A 23599-nucleotide genomic window follows, 5' to 3' on the forward strand; every position below is an offset into this window, starting at 1 on the left:
GACGGTTTAGGGATCCTATATAACCTGTCCCCCACCCATTCATACTGCTCCCCATCTACTCCTTCCTCTCCAGTATCTGCTCTGTCTCTATACTTCTGGAGAGTCGGATCTGCCTGAGTTTCCCTCCCAAACTCCTCTGGGGAATCCCAGCTAGCAAAGGTCTGTCCTAGGGCATCAGTCGGGGAATCGGGTCTTACCTGGGTCTCGGTGGCAGGTGGGCTGGTTCCAGCAACACGGGTCTGGGCCCGGGTAGTCACTGGGTGGACATCAGCAGGTCCCATTGGAGCATAAGCAGAAACCAAAGGGGCCAGGTCATTCCCGAGCAAGACATCAGCAGGCAAGTCTTTCATAACCCCCACATCCACATGTCCAGAGCCCACTCCCCAATCCAAATGAACCCGGGCAACAGGTAGACGGAACACGGCGCCTCCTGCTACCCTCACTGCCACAGTATTTCCAGTGTGTTGGTGTTCCGAAACAAGGTTCTTTTGGAGCAGGGTCATAGTGGCCCCGGTGTCTCTCAGACCAGTGACCACTTTGCCATTTAGTCTAACGGTCTGCCTGTGCTGCTGCCGGTTATCCTGCTGGGCTGCTTGTACTGGATCCGCCTCATGTAGTATACCCCAAAATTCCTCCTGCTCAAGACAGTGAGCGGAAGGCTGGGGTGGCTGCTGATTTCCGCCGGCTGGTTTTCTCCACGACTGCGCTGGGTTGGTATTGTTCAATGGGCACTCCGGTCTCTTGTGCCCCAACTGTTTGCACCCATAGCACCGGATAGGCTGAGAGTAATCCCGGGCGTTGAACCGAGCTGGCTGAACATAATTGTTCGCTGGTGGTATTGTGGGGGTGCGTTGCGCTGGGGGGTGATACACAGTAGTGGTTGGAGGTGCTGCCGGTTTGTACTCCACTCGGGTAGGGACCTTGGCTGCTGTCTGGTCTAGCCTTCGTGCATCTGTGTATTCATCGGCCAGACGAGCAGCTTCAGGTAAGGTAGCGGGTTTGCGGTCCCTAACCCACTCTCTGACTCCTGCAGGTAACCGATCAAAGCAGTGCTCCAACAAAAATACTTGCAGCACCTCTTCCCCAGTTACCGCTTGGCACCCTGCCATCCAGTGGGCTGCGGTGCGGTGTACCCTGCATGCCCACTCCACATAAGAATCGCCAGCCTGCTTGTTAATGTCCCGGAATCGCCGCCGATACGCCTCAGGGGTGACAGCGTATCTGGCCAAAAGGGCATCTTTTACTGCCCGGTAACTTGTAAGGTCCTCCTCTGGGATGGCCCGAAAAGCCTCACTGGCCCGGCCGGATAATTTCCCAGAGAGGATAGTGACCCATTCCTCTGCGGGTACCTGGTGTAAGGCACACTGCCTTTCAAAATCGGCCAGGAACCCGTCAATCTCTCCCTCCGCTTCCACAAAATGTCTAAATGCAGCAAAAGGTACCTTTCTCCTTCCATTGTTATTATGGGGTACCTCTGCTGCTGCAGCTCCTCTTCCCTGGAGCGTCTGTTGTGCTGCTACTGCTGCTTGCACCTGGACCACAATATCTGCTGCAGGGTTGGGGCCAAAGTGTGCCAGCCTTATCTGGACTGCCCGGTTAAATTGTATCTCCTCGGGTGTTAAATCCAGTATGCCAGGCACATTAGCTCTCTCTGTTCCCTGTGCTGCATCCATCTCCAATAATATAGAAATAATCTCTCTCTTCTTGAGATTACTCACTGATCGTCCTCTGCGTTCCAATATATCTTTAAGGGTAGCACATCTTAATTCCTCATACTGCATTTCCACCCTGGGATTTGTAGCTGGCCTTCTGGGCGGTAGGATTCTTCCCGTTGCTTGCCAACAATTGTTACGACACTCACCGCCAGGTAGATGACGCCGCTGGTTAGTGAATAAGCCCCTTTCTCCAGGAATGCAGTTTTTAATCCAGCCGATCATCAAACCCCCGAATGGAGCATATGAACGTGGCAACTCCCGATCAGCAATTCAGTCGAACTCCTTCCACAGCTAGCAATATACGAAAGCGCTGTCCCAATAATAAATCCCTCCATAAACGAGACCAAGCTCCGTCTTGAAAGTCAAACAGGGAATGCTTTATTGAGGGCTACCCGCCCATTTTTATGCAGGTCCCCATCTGGTGGACACGCCCTAGGGGCCCAGAATGGAGACTGTGACACAGGACAGACATGCAGCACTACAGAGACAATACATCCCCACAATGCATTATGGTTTTCTCCTCTCTGCCCTGGCAACACCCGAGAAATAATCCAATTATCTCTCAAGACAGAGGGAAATCACCAATACACATGTGGGGACAACAGAACAGACATCACCATTTAAAGACACAATGACACAACCCTTTTCAATACACAGACATTTAGCATCCCACAATGGCACGAATTAGACCAGGAGTTCAAGTTGGTTCAAGTCCTTTGTGAACAATGAGGCCATTGGGTGTCCATCCATTCAGTAGTTCCAATCGGTATGTGGGGAAACACACGAACAGGGGCATACGGACAGGAAATCCAGCGAAATGAAGGCAAACAGACGAACCAGCAATATACAGTGGAGGAAATAATTATTTGACCCCTCACTGATTTTGTAAGTTTGTCCAATGACAAAGAAATGAAAAGTCTCAGAACAGTATCATTTCAATGGTAGGTTTATTGTAACAGTGGCAGATAGCACATCAAAAGGAAAATCGAAAAAATAACTTTAAATAAAAGATAGCAACTGATTTGCATTTCATTGAGTGAAATAAGTATTTGAACCCCTACCAACCATTAAGAGTTCTGGCTCCCACAGAGTGGTTAGACACTTCTACTCAATTAGTCACCCTCATTAAGGACACCTGTCTTAACTAGTCACCTGTATAAAAGACACCTGTCCACAGAATCAATCAATCAAGCAGACTCCAAACTCTCCAACATGGGAAAGACCAAAGAGCTGTCCAAGGATGTCAGAGACAAAATTGTAGACCTGCACAAGGCTGGAATGGGCTACAAAACCATTAGCAAGAAGCTGGGAGAGAAGGTGACAACTGTTGGTGCGATTGTTCAAAAATGGAAGGAGCACAAAATGACCATCAATCGACCTCGCTCTGGGGCTCCACGCAAGATCTCACCTCGTGGGGTGTCAATGGTTCTGAGAAAGGTGAAAAAGCATCCTAGAACTACACGGGAGGAGTTAGTTAATGACCTCAAATTAGCAGGGACCACAGTCACCAAGAAAACCATTGGAAACACATTACACCGCAATGGATTAAAATCCTGCAGGGCTCGCAAGGTCCCCCTGCTCAGGAAGGCACATGTGCAGGCCCGTCTGAAGTTTGCCAATGAACACCTGAATGATTCAGAGAGTGACTGGGAGAAGGTGCTGTGGTCTGATGAGACCAAAATAGAGCTCTTTGGCATTAACTCAACTCGCTGTGTTTGGAGGAAGAAAAATGCTGCCTATGACCCCCAAAACACCGTCCCCACCGTCAAGCATGGGGGTGGAAACATTTTGCTTTGGGGGTGTTTTTCTGCTAAGGGCACAGGACAACTTATTCGCATAAACGGGAAAATGGACGGAGCCATGTATCGTGAAATCCTGAGCGACAACCTCCTTCCCTCTGCCAGGAAACTGAAAATGGGTCGTGGATGGGTGTTCCAGCACGACAATGACCCAAAACATACAGCAAAGGCAACAAAGGAGTGGCTCAAGAAGAAGCACATTAAGGTCATGGAGTGGCCTAGTCAGTCTCCGGACCTTAATCCAATCGAAAACCTATGGAGGGAGCTCAAGCTCAGAGTTGCACAGAGACAGCCTCGAAACCTTAGGGATTTAGAGATGATCTGCAAAGAGGAGTGGACCAACATTCCTCCTAAAATGTGCGCAAACTTGGTCATCAATTACAAGAAACGTTTGACCTCTGTGCTTGCAAACAAGGGTTTTTCAACCAAGTATTAAGTCTTTTTTTGTTAGAGGGTTCAAATACTTATTTCACTCAATGAAATGCAAATCAGTTGCTATCTTTTATTTAAAGTTATTTTTTCGATTTTCCTTTTGATGTGCTATCTGCCACTGTTACAATAAACCTACCATTGAAATGATACTGTTCTGAGACTTTTCATTTCTTTGTCATTGGACAAACTTACAAAATCAGTGAGGGGTCAAATAATTATTTCCTCCACTGTAGGTCTATACAGATGGATCTGTCACAGTCAGCATTTTCAGTTGACAGGCGGATACGCTTATCTGTTATAATGCCACCAGCAGCACTAAATGCCCGCTCAGACAAAAACGCTTGCGGCAGGGCGTGCCACGTGCCAGCTTGGACACCCATTAGTTGTAAGGCACTGAAGGATCATTGAGGACGCTGACATGGTCTGCTATGAACTCCTTCACCATCTTCCACAATTTTTCTCTCCTTGTGACAGTAGGCCGCGCATAAGGGTGAAGGTTCTGGCGTGGTGTCATGAAACTGTCCCAGACTGCTGTGTGTTCCACTTGTCTCCCCTCCTCAGTTGGCCAAGGAACTGCGGACTCTGATGCCAGCGTTGTCAGATGGAAAAATTTGGAGCAATTTTTCAACAAGGATCTTCTGGTATTGCACAGTTTTACTCGTCCTCTCCACCAGAGGAATGAGAGATGAGAAGTTATCTTTGTAGAGGGGGGTCCAGAAGGGTAATCTGTGTTGTCTTAAATATGTATAATGCACGAAACGCGGGAAAGGCAGCCTAACATGAAGTCAGCCATGTGTGCCAGAGTACCAACAGGCAAGACTTTGCTGTCGTCATCAGGAGGATCACTCTCAATCTCCTCATCCTCTTCATCCTCTTCTGCCCACCCACACTGAACAGATGGAATTAAACTTCCATTGGTGCTACCCTCTGTAGCGGAGGCAACCGTCTCCTGCTCCTCCTCCTCTTCTTCATTGTCCAATTCGCGCTGAGAAGACGAACTGAGGGTGGTCTGGCTATCACCCAGTGTAATGTCTTACCCTATTTCCCCCTCTTCCACATGCAAAGCGTTGTCCTTAATTGTGAGAAGCGAGAGTTTAAATAGGCACAGAAATGGGATGGTTACATTGATAATAGCGTTATAGTCACTCACCATCTGTGTTGATTCCTCATTGTTTATTAAAACCTCACAGAGGTCAGACATTCATGCCCACTCCTCGCTTGTGAATAGCAGAAGCTGCCTGGAAAGGCGATGACCATGTTGCAGCTGGTATTCCACAACTGCCCTCTGCTGCTCACAAAGCCTGGCCAACATGTGGAACGTTAAGTTCCAGCGCGTGCTCACGTCAAGCGCTGCTGTGTTGTGGACAGTTAAATTATCCGCGCCACATCTCCTGTTTAAAGTGTGTGCATCCCTAAAATATCAGTGACATCCAGTACACTTTTTCCGTAGATGGTGTCCGCTGCGGACAGTTAAATTATCAGCGCCACAAAACTGCACTGGATGTCACTGATAATTTAGGGATGCGCACACTTTAAACAGGAGATGTGGTGCCGATAATTTAACAGTCCGCGGCGTCCTAGGAAGGGCTAAAAATATATATTGCTGCTGTCACACACAATAGTCCTTAACAGGACTTTTGGGTCTCTTTGGGTTTTGTATAAAAATCTTCCTATTACACTCCCTACACTGTCTGTCCCTTCCTATGCACAACTCTCCCTAACACTGAGCAATTTAGCGCAGGTTGCGCTACAAGAATATATTGCTGCTGTCACACACAATAGTCCTTACACTGAAACGCTTTTGTACACTTATAATATTCAAATACACTCCCTACACTCTCTGTCCCTTCCTATGCTCAGCTCTCCCTGACTTAGAATGAGCTGGACATGCGCCATCGGGTGCTATAAGCTATAAGCACCCGATGACGTGTTCCGGCCAGCCAATCACTGTAATGCCAGTAGCCAACATGGCTACTTGCATTACTGGGAGGGCAGTACTTACCTGCACATTTATTAGCTGCTTAGTAGCCGCAAAACATGCGCTGGTATTCGGCCGAGCATGCTCACTCAACACTAATAACATCTACACATGCCCCTGCTGGTCACTGCTTAAATGACATAAGTGATGTTACTGCTTACATGACAGCACATGACCACTGCAGCCAATCACTGACCACAGTGTAAACATGCCTTACTTATTGGCATCATCACTGCAGCAGGTGACTGGCAGAAACATTCATGTTTCGATGATAACTACTGTCATGTAAGCAAAGACCTTTTATAGTCCGCAGTAGAGGTGGCATATTTTGCAGCTATTTTATTCACCTGGACAACTCCTTTAATTACCTAATATTCTTAGCACTCAGTACCCTGCACCCCTATCCTATGCACTCCTAAAGAGAATATCCATTCAAAGTCCCCTATCCTTCCTTTAAATATGCACTGCCTTCTGAAATTGTCCTAGCTCCTGTCCTGGTTTGTATAGAAGAATACCAGGGTCCACACATTCTCTCTCTGTCTCCTCCACTCATGTTTCTCACCCACAGTCCCATGGTACTTCAAGACCAGCATGCGTGATGCTGCCACCTACTGGCTACAATAATTATGTATCCCCCAAAAACAGAGGAAAGATAATTATTGCAGCTTTCCTCCGGGCCCCTGTGCAGCCTCTCTGCAAGCATTATGTCCCTAGTTGGAAGAATTTATTTATTTTGGTGATGTACATTAGTATGTATTGACTATTTGGAACAGCTATTATATATTGATCACATTTTTCACAGAAATGTCTACAACAAATCTTCTGTAAAACAAAACATGAATGCAACAGCAATGCAAACCAAATAAAGTACAAAAATGCATAATAATTGCTAATGCTATACTTAAAAATTAGAGATGCTTGGCAAATACATTTTGTACAAAAATTTTTGAGCCCGTCTGCCACACGTCAAGGCGATCTCTGTAACACGGGTTCCTAACACTAAATTCTACCTGTGATGTGCCATGACGGCTACCATACAATTCAGGGAGTGTAGGTTCCACATGCATGCTGGGCCTGCTTTCATTTCTGTCATCTTTGGTGCCAAAATGGCCTCCATTATTTCCAAGGTATGCAGGTACCAACATGCATGCCGAGCCCACTCCACACCTCTCCTGGTGCCAAATGGCCACCAAAGAATGCAATGAGAGTCCACCCTATACCTCCACTGGTGCCAAATGGCTCTCCTGGTGCCTTAGGCTGATTTTAATTAGTGTGAGTATATAGCTTGGCCTGCTCTCCCTCATTCACTGGAAGCCATTTGGCACCAGGAGAGGTATAGGGTTATTATAATATATTATATATTCTAAATATATAATAATATATGTAAATAACAAAATGTCCACAGCACTTCCTTAGGTAAAAAAGTGTAAATTACACTTTTTTACCTAAGGAAGTGCCGTGGAAATAATGACTTAATTGGACAAGCTTTGAGATTTATTCTCACCCATAATGCCTTCACATTTAATTGCAAGTGGTATCGCCAAGTATCAGGAACCACGATGGGGACACCTGTCTCATGCACTTTTGCCAATCTATTTTTAGCTGCCCTTGAGGAAAAATTTGTGTATACAGTCAATAATCCGTGTGTCCAATATATCAGGGTATTTTTTAGATGTATCGATGATATATAGACAGGGACTCAATACCACTAATGATATGAATATGAGGTGAGTTAGATTTTTTGGGATGTGAAAATGAGGGTAAAATATGGAGATATTTGTAACCAGTGTTTTCAGAAAATCTACCTCCGCTAACTCTTTGCTGCGTTATGACAGTTTTCATCCGACCCATGTCAGAAAGACAGTTCCTTATGGGCAATTCCTTCGACTGAGGAGAATTGTGTCAGATGACGATGATTTCAAAAAACAGTATATAGATCTTAAGTCCCGCTTTTTACAAAGGGGTTATCCCGATCATGTCATTGCTACAGCTCATCAGAGAGTGATTGGTTTAAAATAAAAGGACTGCATTAGGAAAAAGAAAAAGAGAAAGAATATATGCCATAGGCAAGAAAATACTAGGGCTATATTCACATTTGACTATACGACCATGGCTTCCCTCATTAAAAAAATCAATCCTAAATAACTGGCACATGCTGGTGCAAGATGAATCCCTTAAGGCTAAAACTATGATGAATCCCATCATTAGCTTTAGGAGAAGTGGTACCATAGGTAATGCGATAGTGAGGAGTAATTTGCAGACATTTGATGCTAACTGGTTGGGAAAATGTAGGTAAAAGTTTTATTTGAAGCAAAATGCAATATGTGGTATATGTAATCTTTTGCCCGTGCGGAAAATGTTATATTGGTAAAACTTTCAGACCCCTATATGTCAGGTTTAGGACTTGGACTCAATGACAAGAACGATCTTGCCATCTTTATTTAATCTGTTTTTATGCGGGTGGGTGTGATTTGATGTATGGATTTGCCCTATGACGTGGTGTTATTATTGTTAATTGATATATTTATTATTCACCTGTGCATGGTCATGTGACCGGATGGTGTAAAGAGGGGGAGAGAAGTATTTATCTCAAGCCCACATCGGTTCACATTAGGCTTGCTAAAGCGCAAGCTGCGCAAAGCAGCTGTTGCCTGATTTTTTGTGCAGTGCCTGTGTCCCATCCTTTTTTATTTCCAATAAAGATGCAAAGTGAACGCTATGGTGAGTGCCGTTATTTGTTTTTCTTACTAAGTATTTAAATGCTGTAATATAATAGCCTTTTTTTAATTGTATTTTAATTTTATTTTTAATAGTTTCATGGTAGTAAATAAAGTTAGTTGTATGTTCTATTTCTCCTATTAGAGTACAGCATTACCCAATTTGTGCCTTCAAACATCTTGAGGTCCATAGGATCTCCCTGTATTTTCCCATCCAAAATGATCAACGAGTGACAGCATGTCATTGCTGCTAGAAGCGGGCACCAAGGCAAATTATTTCCATTTGTAAACATATGAACTTTCTGGAATCTAAAATAATGGAAAAAATAAATAAACAGATCTCTTCAGTATTAGTTGTTAAAGTGAATTTGCAGAGGAATAAAATAATAACTAGCAGTACAATTAATAATTAAATCTTTATTGATATGAAGATAGGTCTAACTTAGGTTTGCGAGCTTGTTTGCATACATGCAATAATAGGAGGTGATTAGGCTTAGAGTTTTAAAAGAAGAGAAAAAAAAGCTGCAAATATCCTAAGCTAAAAAATAAAAAATAAAATCTCCAGCCGATCTGAAGCAGATGCTTCTTTGGGGCACACCAGTCTACTCCTACTCTATTCCTAGGAGTCTGTATTCCTACTGTTGGCCACATCTGAGCTCACATTAATTTCACATGCCAGTTGGAATCACATATTCTTTCTTTTCTCAGAGAAATAGGATATCTCACAGTATAGTTGGAATCTTATGAGATTCAGTGGAAAATAAAATGATTACCTGCAATCAATTGATGGAACTACCCCCCACAAATCCAAGCCATCTTCCGTTAAAGTACCTGTCTGAAAATAACAGTAATATAACATTTAATGGGTTGTACAAACTTGAGATTGACAAACATAGAGAGAGGGAGAGAGGCCTCTTAACAATATATATGCAGTGTCTGGAAGGTACTCTTTCTCATTATGAAGAGTGCTTAGTACATGTGCGCAGTATTGTAGGCCAGACAATGACCGTCTGGGTTTCGGGGATAGATATTCAAATTAGCTTTCCTAAGCCTATCTGATGCCAGCAGATGTTGTACATGAGAATTTGCATATATATTTTCCAAGAAACCAAGGGGAGAGTTTTTGCCTGCAATAGTCATCACTAGAGATGAGCAAATCAAAGATGATGAAGTGGAGTTTGTTCCGAATTTCAGGAAAAATTTGATTCGCACCAAAGCCGAATTTCCTTGCGCTTCGTGGTAACGAATCAAATTTTTTCCTAAATCATGCATGCAGCCAATCAACAGCCAGCCAGCCCTGTGATGTCACAGCCCTATAAATAGCGGCAGTCATCTTAGATTCTACCAATTACCAGTGTACTTAGTGCAGGGAGAGACGTCTGCAGGCACTAGGGACAGTGATTGAAAAGACTTGATTGTGGTGAAAAAACGATTCATAAGTGCAGGGAAAGGATAGGGTGGAATCGTTCCACAGCATTTGTGTAGAACAGGGTTCAGTAGGGGATGTTGACTGGGTAATAGGAACAATCCTATTACACCTTGGTGCACTGACTGGGGATACAAATTGCCATTATACAGCTCTGCCATTCCAGCAAACAGTTCTTGTTATTGGGGTGCAAGTGCTGCTTGATGCAGCCATTAAAGACTTGATTGTGGTAAAACAATTATTTATAAGTGCAGTGAAATAATAGGGAGTAATTGTTCTACAGCATTTATGTAGAACAGGGTTTAATAGTGGAGGTTACTGACTGGGTAATAAGAACAATCCTGTTACCCTTGCTGCACTGAATGGGGATCCAAATTGACATTATACAGCTCTGTCATTCCAGCAAATCATCCTTGTTATTGGGGTACAATGGCTGTTTGATACAATCATTAACAGGGTTTATCACAAGGAAAAATTTGTACAGTACGTCTAATTTGCGAAAAATATATTTGCTGTCCAGCATTGCACTTATCTGTTGTAAAGCCTTTTGTGTAGTGTAAAAGAAGAAAAAAATTAGGGTCTAAATGCCATTCAGCGGTGCAGTGATATATTCTACAGCCCTGTTTGCCGTGTATTAGTGGGAAAATAAAAATATATTCACCGTCCAGCATTGCACTTATCTGTTGAAAAGCATTTTGTGTTCTGAAAAAGTAGAAAAAAATTAAGGCCTAATTGCCGTTCAGCTGTGCAGTGATATATTCTGCAGCCCTGTTTGCTATGTATTAGTGGCGAAATAAAAATATATTCGCCCATCAGCGTTGCACTTATCTGTTGAAAAGCCTGTTGTGTTGTGTAAAATTAGAAAAAAATTAGGACCTAATTGCCGTTCAGCTGTGCAGTGATGTATTATACAGCCCTGATTGCCGTGTATTAGTGGCAAAATAAAAATATATTCGCCAGTCCAGGGTTTCATTTATCTGTTGAAAAGCCTGCTGTGTTGTGTGAAAGTAGAAAATATTAGGGCCCAATTGCTGTTCAGCGGTGCAGTGATATTTTCTAAACCCCTGTTTGCTGTGTATTAGCAAAATAAAAAATATTTTATCTAACAGTATGTCAGACACAGAAGTGCCAGGCCCTGCACAGGGGTGTGGCAGAGGCCTAAATGTTTCTGGCGCAAGCAGAGGTTGCAGCAGAGTAAGGAGGCAGTGGCAGCAGGGGGCACAGCGAGAGACCTCCCGGTGTCATCTAGCTGTCGTGTCTTGATCAACAACCCAGCAGTTCTTGAATAGGTTGACTCGGTCATTCACTTTGTCCCAAGTGACATCAGAAACCCCCAGCCAAGAGTCAGTGGGTTCCTCTGACACAACACTTAGTTGGCATGGCCCAGGAGCAGACCCTGATCCCCCACCTGTCCCAAACCTTCCTCTGTCATTTTCAGTTCCCTCACCGCGAGAAGTATTATATGTCGTAGGCTCAGCTCCACTTTTCAGCAGTAAGAGCTAATAGAGGAGAGTCAGCAGCTATTGCTCAGCCAAGATATGGAGGAGACATCTGCCGCTTCCTCCGCTAGGCAGGCAAGTAGTGATGAGGAGAGTGGCATGGGAGTTGGTGTTGCGAGCAGTCAGACTCCTGACCCAGAGACGGTTGAGGAGGACATCAATGACGTGCAGACAGTACTCGATGATGATGATGTAGCTGATTGCACTTGGGAGCCGTGTGACGAAGGAGCTTCATCATCATCACGAGAAGAGGGTGGCAGCTTGACCGTGAGCCAGTGGCGAAGCCAGCAAGTCACTAGCGTGGGTGGGAGTCAGCATGGTGGCAGCAGCAAGAGGTCGGTAGCCTACCTTCCGGGGAAGTAGCAGTGCAGGGGTTCACGGAGGCAGTGGTGATAGCAGTCGGTGCGATTTTTTCAAAGAGACATAGAAGTGGGATAGTAGCACTGAGGACTGCGTCATCGGCACTGGCCATGTTGGTGGAATACTCGAAACAGCGCAACACAGCACACACGTCCCGCATGGAGGCCCACTCAGTGTTGAAGTTGTGCTGTTCCGCATAGTGACTTACCCGTGCGTGCTGCAGCTGAAACTCCACTATCGCCTGCTGCTTGCACAGTCTCTTCAGCATGTGCAAGGTGGAGTTTCACATTGTGGGCACGTCGCATATGAGGCGATGAGTGGGAAGGCCGAAGTTGCGCTGCAGCGTAGACAGGCGAGCAGCAGCAGGGTGAGAAAGCCGAAAGTGCGCACAGAAGGACTACACTTTCTGCAGCAGCTCTGACATATCGGGGTAATTTTTCAGGAACCTCTGCATCACCAAATTCAGCACATGCGCCAGGCAAGGGATGTCCTTCAAACCGGCTAGTCCCAGAGCTACTACGAGATTTTGCCCATTATCGTACACCACCAGGCTTGAGGCTCAAGGGTCAGTTGTTCCATGGCCGTCCACAGCTCCAGTGCGGTGTGGGTTTTTTCCCCCAAGCAGATGAGTTTCAAAACTGCCTGCTGTTGTTTCCCCCCAGCTGTGTTGAAGTTGGTAGTGAAGGTGTTACACTGACCAGATGAGGAGGCGGTAGAGAAGGAAGTGGAGTAGGATGCAACAGGAGGCAAAGAGAAACGTCCTGCAATCCTTGGAGGTGGAAGGACATGCACCAAACTGCTATCCTCCTCAGGCCCAGCCTACACTGCATTTACCCAGTGTGCAGTTAGGGAGCTATAACGTCCCTGCCAATGCTTACTGGTCCACATATCGGTGGTTATGTGGACCTTGCCGCAGATGGCGTTGCTCAGTGCACACCTAATTTTGTCACTTGGTTGTGTAGGGCAGGGATAGGCTCGCCTGAAAAAGTAGTGGTGGCTGGGAACCAGGTACGGTGGTAATTTTGAAATGCTGGCATTCAGGGCCAGGAATCGCGGGTGTGTAGGGGGGAACTTCCTCTTTATCTCCAGTGTTTAGGAGATGGACAGCTGAACGCTTCCATGGGACTATTGTGGAGATGCTTGGTGACAGTGATGGACGTGGTGGTGTTGCTGCCACATCCTCTGTTTGTGGGGTGGCAGGTGCCACTCTCACTCCAGACGGGGAGGAAGAGGATGAGACTGCAGCAGAAGAAGGACGAGGAAAGAGCCTAATATCTTTCGTGGTTTTTGAGGTGTTTACTCCACTGCAGCTCGTGATTTGCATTTAGATGCCTGGTCATGCAGGTGGTGCCCAGGCTTAGAACATTTATGCCTCGCTTCAGGCTCTGATTGCACAAGTGTGAAAACAACTTGCGTTTTGTCGTCAGCACATTCTCTGATGAACTGCCACGCCAGGGAACTCCTTGGAGCTGGCTTTGGTGTGCTCAGTCCCTGGGTGCGGTGGGCAGTAGTGATGTCGCGAACATAAAATTTTCCGTTTGCGAACAGCGAGCGCCAATTTCCGCAAATGTTCGCGAACGTGCGAACCGCAATAGACATCAATAGGAAGGCGAATTTGAAAATCCACAGGTACTCTTTGTGGCCACAGTAGTGATGGAAAAGTTGTTTCAAGGGGACTAACACCTGGACTAGTGGCATGCCGGAGGGGGATCCATGGCAAAACTCCCATGGAAAATTGCGTAGTTGACGCAGAGTGTGGTAAGTTGAAATCGCAATGCGATTTATCGAACTTGAATTAATCGCATTGCGATTTCAACCTTCTCAAATCCATGAGCACGGAAGTCAGCAGAAGTTCTATTGAAATTGCAATGCGATTTATAGAACTTGAATTAATCGCATTGCGATTTCAACTTAGAGCTTCTGCCGACTTACCGTGCTCATGGAGCGTCCCCATCACCATGGGAACGGCTCCATGCTAGAATGTACTGTCGGATTTGAGAAAGTTGTAATCGCAATGCGATTAATGCAGGTTATATTAATCGCATTGCGAATTCAACTTAGAGCTGCTGTGTCCCTAATGGTTTTATTGCTAGAATATAATGAAGATTGAGAATATAGTGCTGTATTCATTATATTCGTCAATTCTAGCAATACAACCATTAGGAACTTAGCTTGCATTCGCTAGCTTGAATTCGCAATGCGATTACTATAACCTGCATTATTCGCATTGCGATTACAACTTAGATCTGAGTTCCTAATGGTTGTATTGCTAGAATTGACAACGAATATAGCACTATATCTCAATCTTCGTTATATTCTATCAATATAACCATTAGGAACCCAGCTCTAAGTTGTAATCGCAATGCGATTAATATAACCTGTATTAATCGCATTGCAATTACAACTTTGTGACACTGCAGCTTCAGAATTCATCTAAGATGGATGCTGTCCTTGCTTTTTGATAGGCGGTGGGAGGGTCTGGGAGGGAGGGTATGCTGCTGATTGGCTGGAATGTGTCTGCTGACTGTGAGGTACAGGGTCAAAGTTTGCTCAATGATGACGTATAGGAGGCGGACCGAACATCGCATATGTTCGCCCGCTAGCGGCGAACGCGAACAAGCTTTGTTCGCCGGGAACTATTCACCGGCGAATAGTTCGGGACATCTCTAGTGGGCAGTAGCAGGTGTACTGGCTAGGGGACAGCCACTCTGCTTTTGCACCCTGCTCCCTCTTTTGCTCTGCAGGCTGGTGTAGTGTGACCACCAGCTCTTCCTCCGAACTGCACACGTCACTCGTATGACCTTGATTCCCTGCGGGGTCTAGGACCTCATCATCCTCCACATCATCTTCCACCCACTCTTCACCCCTGCCCTCCTTGCTGGTCTGCACACTGCAGAAAGTCACAGCAGTTGGCACCTGTGTTTCCTCAACATCAGAGATGTGCTGCAGTGGTCCGCCTATGTCCACATCCTGAAAGATAAGTGGTTGGGCATCTCTTCCACTTCTGGAGCAGGGCTATGTGGACAGCCCTCGGAAACCCTGCCAGCAGAGTCATCAAAAAGCATAAGAGACTGCTGCATGACTTGGGACTCAGACTGCTTGGCTGATTTGCAAGGGGGTGAAGTAATAGACAGATGTCCATGGGCTGCAGGTGCCAATTCTGCACTTTCAGCAGGGGACTGGGTTGGAGACAATGTGAAAAAATTGGAGGCACGGTCAGCCACCCAATCTACTACCGCCTCTACTTGTTCTGGCCTCACCATTCGTACACCGGTATTCGGGCCTACAAAATAACACTGAACGTTCTCTCGCCTACGTGCACCTGAGGAAGGTGTTTCATTTGGGCGTGTAGTTGGCACAGATCGACCACGTCCTCTCCCTGCAAAAGGAGCTCCACCAACCCAAGCAGCACCATGCCCAGGGCCACGTCCCTTATTTGATGCTCTCCTCATTCTTTGAGGTCACCCACTGAACTAACAGATTAACTATATTATTTTCCCTGTCACATATACAGTGCAGGTGTACTTCACGCAATAAATGGGTATATGAAGTGCACCTAACTAACAGACGGATTAACTATATCAATTTCCCTGTCACATATACAGTGCAGGTGTACTTCACGCAATAAATGGGTATATGATGTGCATCTAAGTAACAGACAGATTAACTATAACAATTTCCCTGTCACGTATGCAGTGCAGGTGTACTTTACGCAATAAATGGGTATACGACGTGCACCTAACTAACAGACGGATTAACTATTATATTTGTGTGTCAGGGGTACAAAGTACAATGTTATATTGCACCTACACACAAAAAAAAAAAAAAATCGCTGTAGGTTACCCACAGAATTAACAGACAGATTTCTGATTATCTGTCAGGGGTGCAAAGATGGTGTATTGCACCCATAAAAAAAAAAAATAGATCGCACTAACTAACACTGTCCCTCACTTCAGCTGCCTGCTCTCTGTCCCTTCACTACTGAGAGCTGATGGGTGGTGCTACACGTAATCCAGCTTATATAGAGGCTGGGTCACATGATGCACTGGCCAATCACAGCCATGCTATTAGTAGGTATGGCTGTGATGGCTTCTAATGGCACACAGCTTAAAAGCTTGTTGATTGGCTGCCCTGCAGCCTTTCAACAAGCTTTATTACAAGCCTGAACACCGAACTAGAACCCAAACTTTTCCGGCAAAGTTCGGGTTCGGGTCCAGGTACCAAAAATCGTAAAGTTCAGATTCGCTAAACACTAGTCATCTAGCATCAACCACTGTAATAAATCTGTCTAGTCTAAAGACCCTTTTACATTGGCTAACCAAGCAGGCAGCTATGGGAAACAAACCAATTGTTAGAGAAAGTGAGAATTGCCTTTACATTCAGCAATCATGCCCACTGTTTGAGCATGAATAATCACTACAGCAATTACTGATCCCCATACATATTCATTGCTTCTGCTCAGCAGATCACTGTTTACACAGGGCAATATGATGCCCATAAACAATGTTTTGGTATGCGTCGGTTGCCTATAATTGATTGCTCATTAGAGAAGGTGAAAGCTGCATTTACATGCAGAAATCATCCACTCTGTATGGGTACAAGTGATCTCTGCCACGGATTTAGGTGTCTGCATCAACAATGCATTTGCGCAATGAACGACTGTTTGTTCTTTCGTCGGCTGACTGGTGGTATCTTCACACAGGGCATGATCGCGAAGGAGTGTTCCTAGGAATGCTCCTTCCTGAGAATTGCTCTAATTGTTGGCAGGTTAAAAAGTGCATTTAGTTTACACTGTCTAAAATTAGACTATGTTCACATCTTGTTACACTACTATACATATACTGTAAGGCTGTCCACAACCTGTCCTCTCTTTACATCTCTGACCTGCTTTCCCAATACATTCCTTTACGTAATCTATGCTCATTACAGGACCTCCTTCTTACCCTCACCTATTGTGTTCTTCTATTTTCCCTTGTACTGTATATTGTAATCCCTAGTGGGCAGAGTCCTCTCTACCTCTTTACCACTCTGCTAATAAGTTTAAGCTCATTGTACATTTTTTTTTTTTTATATTCTGGATGTATACCACTCGTTAGCTGTATAGCACAATGGAATTAATGGTGCACTCAAATAATAATGATGATTGCGATGTCCATTTAGAGTGAAAATCAAATATGGTGACACTATATAAATAAAGATTACTATTATTAGTAGTATTAGTAGTAGTCATATTATTAGTAGTATTTTCATTATTATTGTAGGCCTGATGAAGGACAAATGGGTTTTCTCTTGGTGTCTGGCAGGGTGGTAAATATACATTAGTACAAACCGGATTCCAAAAAAGTTGGGACACTAAACAAATTGTGAATAAAAACTGAATGCAATGATGTGGAGATGGCAAATGTCAATATTTTATTTGTAATAGAATGTAGATGACAGATCAAACGTTTAATCCGAGTAAATGTACCATTTTAAAGGAAAAATACGTTGATTAAAATTTTCACGGTGTCAACAAATCTCGAAAAAGTTGGGACAAGTAGCAATAAGAGGCTGGAAAAAGTAAATTTGAGCATAACGAAGAGCAACATGATTGGGTATAAAAAGAGCTTCTCAGAGTGGCAGTGTCTCTCAGAAGCCAAGATGGGTAGAGGATCACCAATTCCCACAATGTTGCGCAGAAAGATAGTGGAGCAATATCAGAAAGGGTTACCCAGCGAAAAATTGCAAAGACTTTGCATCTATCATCATCAACTGTGCATAACATCATCCGAAGATTCAGAGAATCTGGAACAATCTCTGTGCGTAAGGGTCAAGGCCGTAAAACCATACTGGATGCCCGTGATCTCCGGGCCCTTAAACATCACTGCACCACAAACAGGAATGCTACTGTAAAGGAAATCACAGAATGGGCTCAGGAATACTTCTAGAAACCATTGTCAGTGAACACAATCCACCGTGCCATCCGCCGTTGCCAGCTGAAACTCTACAGTGCAAAGAAGAAGCCATTTCTAAGCAAGATCCACAAGCTCAGGCGTTTTCACTGGGCCAGGGATCATTTAAAATGGAGTGTGGCAAAATGGAAGACTGTTCTGTGGTCAGACGAGTCACGATTTGAAGTTTTTTTTTGAAATCTGGGACGCCATGTCATCTGGACCAAAGAGGACAAGGACAACCCAAGTTGTTATCAACGCTCAGTTCAGAAGCCTGCATCTCTGATGGTATGGGGCTGCATGAGTGCGTGTGGCATGGGCAGCTTGCATGTCTGGAAAGGCACCATCAATGCAGAAAAATATATTCAGGTTCTAGAACAACATATGCTCCCATCCAGATGTCATCTCTTTCAGGGAAGACCCTGCATTTTTCAACAAGATAATGCCAGATCACATTCTGCATCAATCACAACATCATGGCTGCGTAGGAGAAGGATCCGGGTACTGAAATGGCCAGTCTGCAGTCCAGATCTTTCACCTATAGAGAACATTTGGCGCATCATAAAGAGGAAGGTGCAACAAAGAAGGCCCAAGACGATTGAACAGTTAGAGGCCTGTATTAGACAAGAATGGGAGAGCATTCCTATTTCTAAACTTGAGAAACTGGTCTCCTCGGTCCCCAGACGTCTATTGAGTGTTGTAAGAAGAAGGGGAGATGCCACACAGTGGTGAAAATGGCCTTGTCCCAACTTTTTGGGGATTTGTTGACACCATGAAATTCAGATTCAACATATTTTCCCCTTAAAATGGTACATTTTCTCAGTTTAAACTTTTGTTCCGTGATTTATGTTCTATTTTGAATAAAATATTAGAAGTTTGCACCTCCACATCATTGCATTCATTTTTATTTTTTTTTCGCAATTTGTATAGTGTCTCAACTTTTTGGGAATCCGGTTTGTACATAATTACATAGTTACATAGTTGATATGGTTGAAAAAAGACATAAGTCCATCAAGTTCAACCAAGGGATATTTGAAGATGCAAATCCCAGAAGAAAGTTCTAATAGCGCCATTCAAAATTGCATATGATGTAATGAAAAGCTGGACAACTATTCTAACTGGGACAGAACTGGAAAAATGACAAGCAATTCCAGCATCAATTTGTTTATAGGTTTCATGTTTTCAGTATTAACTATGTGGTAAAACTGACAGGTAACATACGTACCAACATTTCAGATGGTAAAATCGGGGCACATAAGCCCTGCCCCTGGGAGTACTCCAATTCTGCCCTATATAATCAGACTATAGCATGGGATTGTCTGATTATTTATATCATAGTCTTCATTAGCTTACCTTTGCAGTCTATGGGAGAATTGGTGCATTCCCATCATGCTTTGCCTTAGGCAGGGCTTGATAGCAACTTTGCTATGGCAGGCCTCAGAGCCTTCAGAAGCCCCCATGCTGCGATAGCAATGGTTCCAGCAATCTTGTCATGGCGTTTAGTCGCCAAGGAGTACAGCACTCCTGGTAAATGGCCACTCAAATGCTGTTGTTGAAATTGACCATGGCATCTGAGGAGCCAATGGTCATGTATGACAGATGCCTAGAAGGGTTTAATGTATAGTATGTAATGCATGGATGAGCTTGGTCTGCAGATTGGGAGATGCTCTTCTACAGTAGCTCTTATAGCATGGAAACTCCATTTATTTCATCTATGTGTTTGTCACACTTACCTTATCAAAACAAACTAGATTTATTCTCCCGCATACATTGATCCTCTGAGGACTGATGCAAAATATCTTTTTCTTCTTGAGTCGTTTCTGAGCATACATGAGGGCTGTTGCTACTGCAGCGGGAAGTACTGGAGGTATTGCAACGGTGATTGCAATTATTGACTTGACAGCAACATCTCGTGGTGTTGCCTAGAATTTAGAGAATCCCACATAAGGCATTATTAAATGACTGATCATCCTTTCTGACATGTCTGCTTTATGAAATACCGTAATTATATTCCCCATAAAATGACAATCCTGGAGCTTCTTTCCTTAGAACTATGTTGTACAGTTTGTCTGTTATCCCTACTACAGTAGCAATGTATGAATAAAATAACAATTGGATGATGCCAGTTAGGGGTGAGACCATACATACTCTAATACTGTCAATGTAGAGCTGACAGTAACAAACTTCAGAACTCACTCATAGGAACACACCTTTTACCAGGGAAATGGTCATGCCTGCGTCTGTATTGAGGTCAGCAAACCATGGATCTGCAAACTATGGACACTTTCCATGTGCAATCCATTTTTCTTGCTCCTATTACTAGAAATGAATATTCGTGTCCACAATACAGACAAGAATAGGACATGTGCTATAATTTTCAGGACGGACACACAGATGCAGACAGCACATGGAAGACATGTGTGTGTTTTCCAGGTTTGTTTTTGACCCATATAAATGAATGGGTCCATGTGCAATGCACAAAAAAATGCAGATCAGACAAAGATACAAAATATAGTCGCCATGTGCATGAGACCTTATTCAGAAATGTTCAGGATGACTAGCATAGGAACAGCATAGTTTTATATCTATTTGATAATCAGGAAATAACAACAGCAAAAAAAACTGCAAAATCCATAAGGGCTGTTTCACACTAGCGAGTCCATTGCGGGAATCGCGCTCCGTGTGAGTGTGTGATCCTCCGCTCTGGACTTGCAGGAGCGCACGGCATTGTCATGATTTATAATGCTATGTGTTGCTGCATGGCCTTTTTTCCACAGAATCATACTGACATAAAACTGTCAGTAGAAATCTGTAGAAATAAGTTCAAGCAGAGGCACATAGCATTATAAATCATGATAATGCCGTGCGCTCCTGCAAGTCCAGAGCGGAGGATCACACACACACGGAGCGCGATTCCTGCAATGGACTCGCTCGTGTGAAACAGCCCTAAGAGAAACTGAAAACCCTGATCAAAAGGGAAAGCCTGTATATAAATATATATATATATATATATATATATATATATATATACATACAGTACAGACCAAAAGTTTGGACACACCTTCTCATTCAAAGAGTTTTCTTTATTTTCATGACTATGAAAATTGTAGATTCGCACTGAAGGCATCAAAACTATGAATTAACACATGTGGAATTATATACATAACAAACAAGTGTGAAACAACTGAAAATATGTCATATTCTAGGTTCTTCAAAGTAGCCACCTTTTGCTTTGATTACTGCTTTGCACACTCTTGGCATTCTCTTGATGAGCTTCAAGAGGTAGTCACCTGAAATGGTTTTCACTTCACAGGTGTGCCCTGTCAGGTTTAATAAGTGGGATTTTTTGCCTTATAAATGGGGTTGGGACCATCAGTTGCGTTGAGGAGAAGTCAGGTGGATACACAGCTGATAGTCCTACTGAATAGACTGTTAGAATTTGTATTATGGCAAGAAAAAAGCAGCTAAGTAAAGAAAAACGAGTGGTCATCATTACTTTAAGAAATGAAGGTCAGTCAGTCAGCCGAAAAATTGGGAAAACTTTGAAAGTAAGGGCTATTTGACCATGAAGGAGAGTGATGGGGTGCTGCGCCAGATGACCTGGCCTCCACAGTCACCGGACCTGAACCCAATCGAGATGGTTTGGGGTGAGCTGGACCGCAGAGTGAAGGCAAAAGGACCAACAAGTGCTTAGCATCTCTGGGAACTCCTTTAAGACTGTTGGAAGACCATTTCAGGTGACTACCTCTTGAAGCTCATCAAGAGAATGTCAAGAGTGTGCAAAGCAGTAATCAAAGCAAAAAGTGGCTACTTTGAAGAACCTAGAATATGACATATTTTTAGTTGTTTCACACTTGTTTGGTATGTATATAATTCCACATGTGTTAATTCATAGTTTTGATGTCTTCAGTGTGAATCTACAATTTTCATAGTCATGAAAATAAAGAAAACTCTTTGAATGAGAAGGTGTGTCCAAACTTTTGGTCTGTACTGTGTATATATATATATATATATATATATATATTTGTATTCTGTATATAGTATTTTTTTGTCTTAGATGCATCACGCCCATGAGCACTGATTTACCGTAGAAAATACCAGTTTAATATCAAAGTAATCCCACAAATAACAGAAAGTGGAGATTCACATGTGGCATATGTTTTCACCACTGATTTGGCCACAGTGAAATTGCTGGAAAATCATTTGAGAACCATCTGTCATACATACTTTCTCTCGCTTTATACACTTCTGGCTTATAATTCAATAACACCATCAAAATCCTGTACAAAGCCGGTTCAAAATCTGACATCCTAATTGTAGAAATATATACAGTGACTGTTTTCATTGTGTATCCTTCAACTTCAAACAAGAGCTTGAAATATACAATATCATTGCTTGTGCATTGTACAGTATAGTACATTAAAGGGGGTTTCTGGGTCATCTGCATTGATGACCTATCCACAGGATAGGGTATCAATATGTGATCGGTGGTGGTACGACTCCCAACACCCCCCACCAATTAGCTGCTTGAGTAGGCCACAGAGCTCCTCGAAGCATAACAAAAAACAGCACCATCCATTGGATAATGGCTGTACTTGGTATTGCAGCCTAGGCATATTCACTTCAAAGGGATTGAGATGCAGCTGGGCCATCAAACAATCATTGCATCTTCAAACAGGTGATTAATGGTCTGACCCCCACTGATCCGACTTGGGTGGCCTGTCCTGAGGATAGGCCATCAATATAGAAGACCCAGAAACCTCTTTAGATAGTCTATAAAAACTGCCAGACCATTCACAAAAGTTGGCTGATTTATACAGTATTTACTTACATATACTGTATATTTAAAGCTTACCCCTTTAACTGTAAATGTCACCACAGAATATATAAATCCTATTATAGCTATAGCAACTAGACACATCAAGAATCTAAATGCGTCTTGATACAGCTGGAAATTCATAGGCTTGGGATACAGAATTGATCGCACCATATCTCCTTTTGCTGTGTTGAAACCTGCATTGAAAGAACCAGCAATGGTAAGCAAATTAAATAAACACATGAAAAAGCACTACCTTCTAGAGCTATTTTTTTTTTAAGTTGTTGATATAGGTTACAATACGTTAAATGGGTTTTCCAGGACTTAAATAAAAAAGTAAGACATCACTACCTGTTAAGGTGTTCTCAATAAGTCCATTCAGTGGTGGTGCCAGTGGTGTTGGATCCTGACCACTGGGTCCCCAAAGTACAAAAATAGAAGAAAAAACTGCAGCACTCCAACTTCTCAATGCAATTCTGTGTTTATTTCTCACCCAGCATGCAACATTTCGACTCCGGAAATTGCTTGATAAAGACTCACTAGAGTCGAAACGTTGCATGCTGGGTGAGAAATAAACACAGAATTGCATTGAGACGTTGGAGTGCTGCGTTTCTTTTCTTATATTTTTCCAAGACTTAGCTATTGAGGACCGATCAATAGATTACATAATCAATAGAGATGAGCAAATAAATAAAAAAAACAAATTTGGGCTTGATTTGATTTAGGTCTGAATTGATTCTACTCGATTCAAAAGTGCTTGAACACTCAGTGGTCTCCTAGGTCTTATATTTTTTCTTCTGCCTCCCACTTAAAAGAAAGTATCTGAATTTTTATTTCTCTTTCTCTCTCTGACACCAACATGTCTCCAAATTGAATAACCAAAAAGATTTGGGTGCAACTAGAATAAAAAAAAATTGGGTAGAATTC

At 43.5% G+C, this 23599-nt stretch overlaps 1 protein-coding gene across 1 annotated transcript in view; it reads right to left on the reverse strand.

Moving 5' to 3' along the window:
- LOC122934071 (probable cation-transporting ATPase 13A4) overlaps positions 1-23599 on the reverse strand; it is a 197091-nt gene that overhangs the window by 91993 nt on the left and 81499 nt on the right. Inside the window, exons 11-14 of the mRNA XM_044289220.1 lie at positions 22712-22869; positions 19590-19778; positions 9415-9476; positions 8800-8950 (exon numbers count right to left, since the gene is read on the reverse strand). Of these exons, the coding sequence (XP_044145155.1) occupies positions 8800-8950; positions 9415-9476; positions 19590-19778; positions 22712-22869 (560 nt within the window). The remainder of the gene's footprint in view (positions 1-8799; positions 8951-9414; positions 9477-19589; positions 19779-22711; positions 22870-23599) is intronic.

Source organism: Bufo gargarizans, chromosome 4 (genome assembly GCF_014858855.1).
Source record: "Bufo gargarizans isolate SCDJY-AF-19 chromosome 4, ASM1485885v1, whole genome shotgun sequence".
NCBI classification, from domain to species: Eukaryota; Metazoa; Chordata; class Amphibia; order Anura; family Bufonidae; genus Bufo; species Bufo gargarizans.